The 2,186-nt window shown below is 44.1% G+C and overlaps 1 protein-coding gene across 2 annotated transcripts in view; it reads left to right on the forward strand.

Annotated features, from left to right (window-relative positions):
- gsdmeb (gasdermin Eb) overlaps positions 1-2,186 on the forward strand; it is a 26,774-nt gene extending 24,588 nt beyond the window's left edge. The window contains exons 12-13 of one of the 2 annotated variants that reach the window (XM_063198501.1): positions 873-946; positions 1,250-2,186. In XM_063198501.1, coding sequence (XP_063054571.1) covers positions 873-946; positions 1,250-1,471 — 296 coding nt within the window. In that variant the 3' untranslated portion in view covers positions 1,472-2,186. Of the gene's footprint in view, positions 1-872; positions 947-1,249 lie in introns of those variants that run through there. The other variant, XM_063198502.1, reaches the window with a different exon arrangement.

Here is a 2,186-nt window from a genome sequence, read left to right on the forward strand (position 1 = left end):
CCTACATCTCTAAGGTTATTTAGAACTAATTTATTTAACAAGTGACACGTTCAACCGCTGCAACATTTTGTCACGTTTTCGAATACACAAATTGTTCGGCAGCAATAGCAGAGACTTTTGGTTGTGCTTCTGTTTGGTGGTAGTTCTAGGTAGGCTACCTGGACGTGTGTCATTTGAATAGTTTTTAGGCGTATGAAGTAGGGGGAAAAGTCTGTTTGAGAATGGATGAAATGACGTCCTCAGGCTCAGATAGATCGGCTTACGTGTTTTCCGAAACAACGTCTTTTAGTGATGCGATAAAGTGGCAAAAAATGCAATTTGACCTCTGCCTACAGCTTTATTTTTAAAGACAAAATAAAAAAAGTTTGGCTGAAAACAAATGTGTGCTATACTGTCCAACTGGAGGACATATCTTGGGGTAGAGAATCAAATCATCCAATTCGATGACAAGTTCATTTAGCATGTAGACCGGACCAGATCGGAGTATTCCACGTTCTATTTATAATCGGAGTAATGCTTAATCGAATTATTAATGTGCATGTAACCACGCTCAATTTCTACGGTGTCCTTGAGTGTTTTGAAAGGTACTTATAAATAAAATGTATTATTATTGTTCTTACTATTATTGTAATCAATTTTTAATTTTATCTTTAATTTCCAATCTGGAAAGTACTTTATGGGATTAAAGTATAATTGGTACTGAAATGTCTGAATGAATCTCCAGGAGCTGAATCTCCAGGAATTGTCTGGGAGTGTAGTGTCATATTAACAGGACTGTAATCTACTGTGTGTGTGTGTGTGTGTGTGTGTGTGTGTGTGTGTGTGTGTGTGTGTGTGTGTGTGTGTGTGTGTGTGTGTGTGTGTGTGTGTAGAGATGACTCCTGAGGCCCTGTCTGCTCTCTCCTCCTGCTCTTCTCCTCCAGTGCTGAAGGCTCTACATCAGATGGTGAGTGTGTGTGTGTGTGTGTGTGTGTGTGTGTGTGTGTGTGTGTGTGTGTGTGTGTGTGTGTGTGTGTGTGTGTGTGTGTGTGTGTGTGTGTGTGTGTGTGTGTGTTGACCTTCTTTGGTGTGTGTGTGTGTGTCCTGACTTTCTTGTGTTTGTATGCTCATGTGTTTTCTGACCCTCTCTTGTGTGTGTGCGTGTTTGTGTGCCTGTGTGTGTGTGTGTGTGTGTGTGTGTGTGTGTGTGTGTGTGTGTGTGTGTGTGTGTGTGTGTGTGTGTGTGTGTGTGTGTGTGTGTGTGTGTCAGGTGTTGGGCTTGTTCTCTGAGGGGGCGTGTCCTTCCTTAAGCCCCACCCTGCAGCAGGAGGAGGTCTACAAGCACGCTGCGCTCCTATTCGCTGCCTCAGACGTCAGTCTGCAGAGGGAGGCGGGCTCTGTGAAGATTTGCAGCAATAGGCCAATGACGGGGCACCTTCCTCTGGTCATGGCTGTTGCCGTCACCGGATTGGCTCTCCTGGCCGACGAGTGATGTCATCAGGACTGGACAGGAAGTGAGGTCACAACTGGTTGAGATGAGACTCCTCCCCATAGAGGGAGAACAGCTGTTTCCCAATGTCAAGTGCATGAGCCTTGGTAGTGTGTCAGCTGTTTCCCAATGTCAAGTGCATGAGCCTTGGTAGTGTGTCAGCTGTTTCCCAATGTCAAGTGCATGATCCTCGGTAGTGTGTCAGCTTTTATACTCAAGCCCAGTGATTGGATACTGCGCAGAGTTCACCAAAGAGTATCCAATCACTGGCCGTAACTTCGTAACACTGGCAGTAACTACAAAGGCTGACACACTGCGTAGGGCGCACACTAGACATTGGGAAACAGTCATGAGACTAGAAGTGACCCCGACCCACTTTTCACGCCAATCCATGACATCCATTTTTTGGAGGTAGACCTGAGAAATGGAAATGAATGGAGAAAGGGGGCTCACTTCTGTCAAAAAATGGCTTAATAATGTGAAATTCTCCAACACACTATACAAGGACAACAGTTGAAGTGTGTTGCTAAACATCGACATAATTAATTTAATAAAATGATTTTAAAATGTATTTTATTGAATTTGTTGATGTTGACACACACACACACACACACACACACACACACACACACACACACACACACACACCCTGTGCCCAACATGTCTGCTGTCTATCCCTGAAGTTTTGTATTCTGGCATGTGTTACAATAAAAACATC

The sequence above is a fragment of the Engraulis encrasicolus genome, chromosome 5 (assembly GCF_034702125.1).
Source record: "Engraulis encrasicolus isolate BLACKSEA-1 chromosome 5, IST_EnEncr_1.0, whole genome shotgun sequence".
In the NCBI taxonomy this organism is placed as follows: Eukaryota; Metazoa; Chordata; class Actinopteri; order Clupeiformes; family Engraulidae; genus Engraulis; species Engraulis encrasicolus.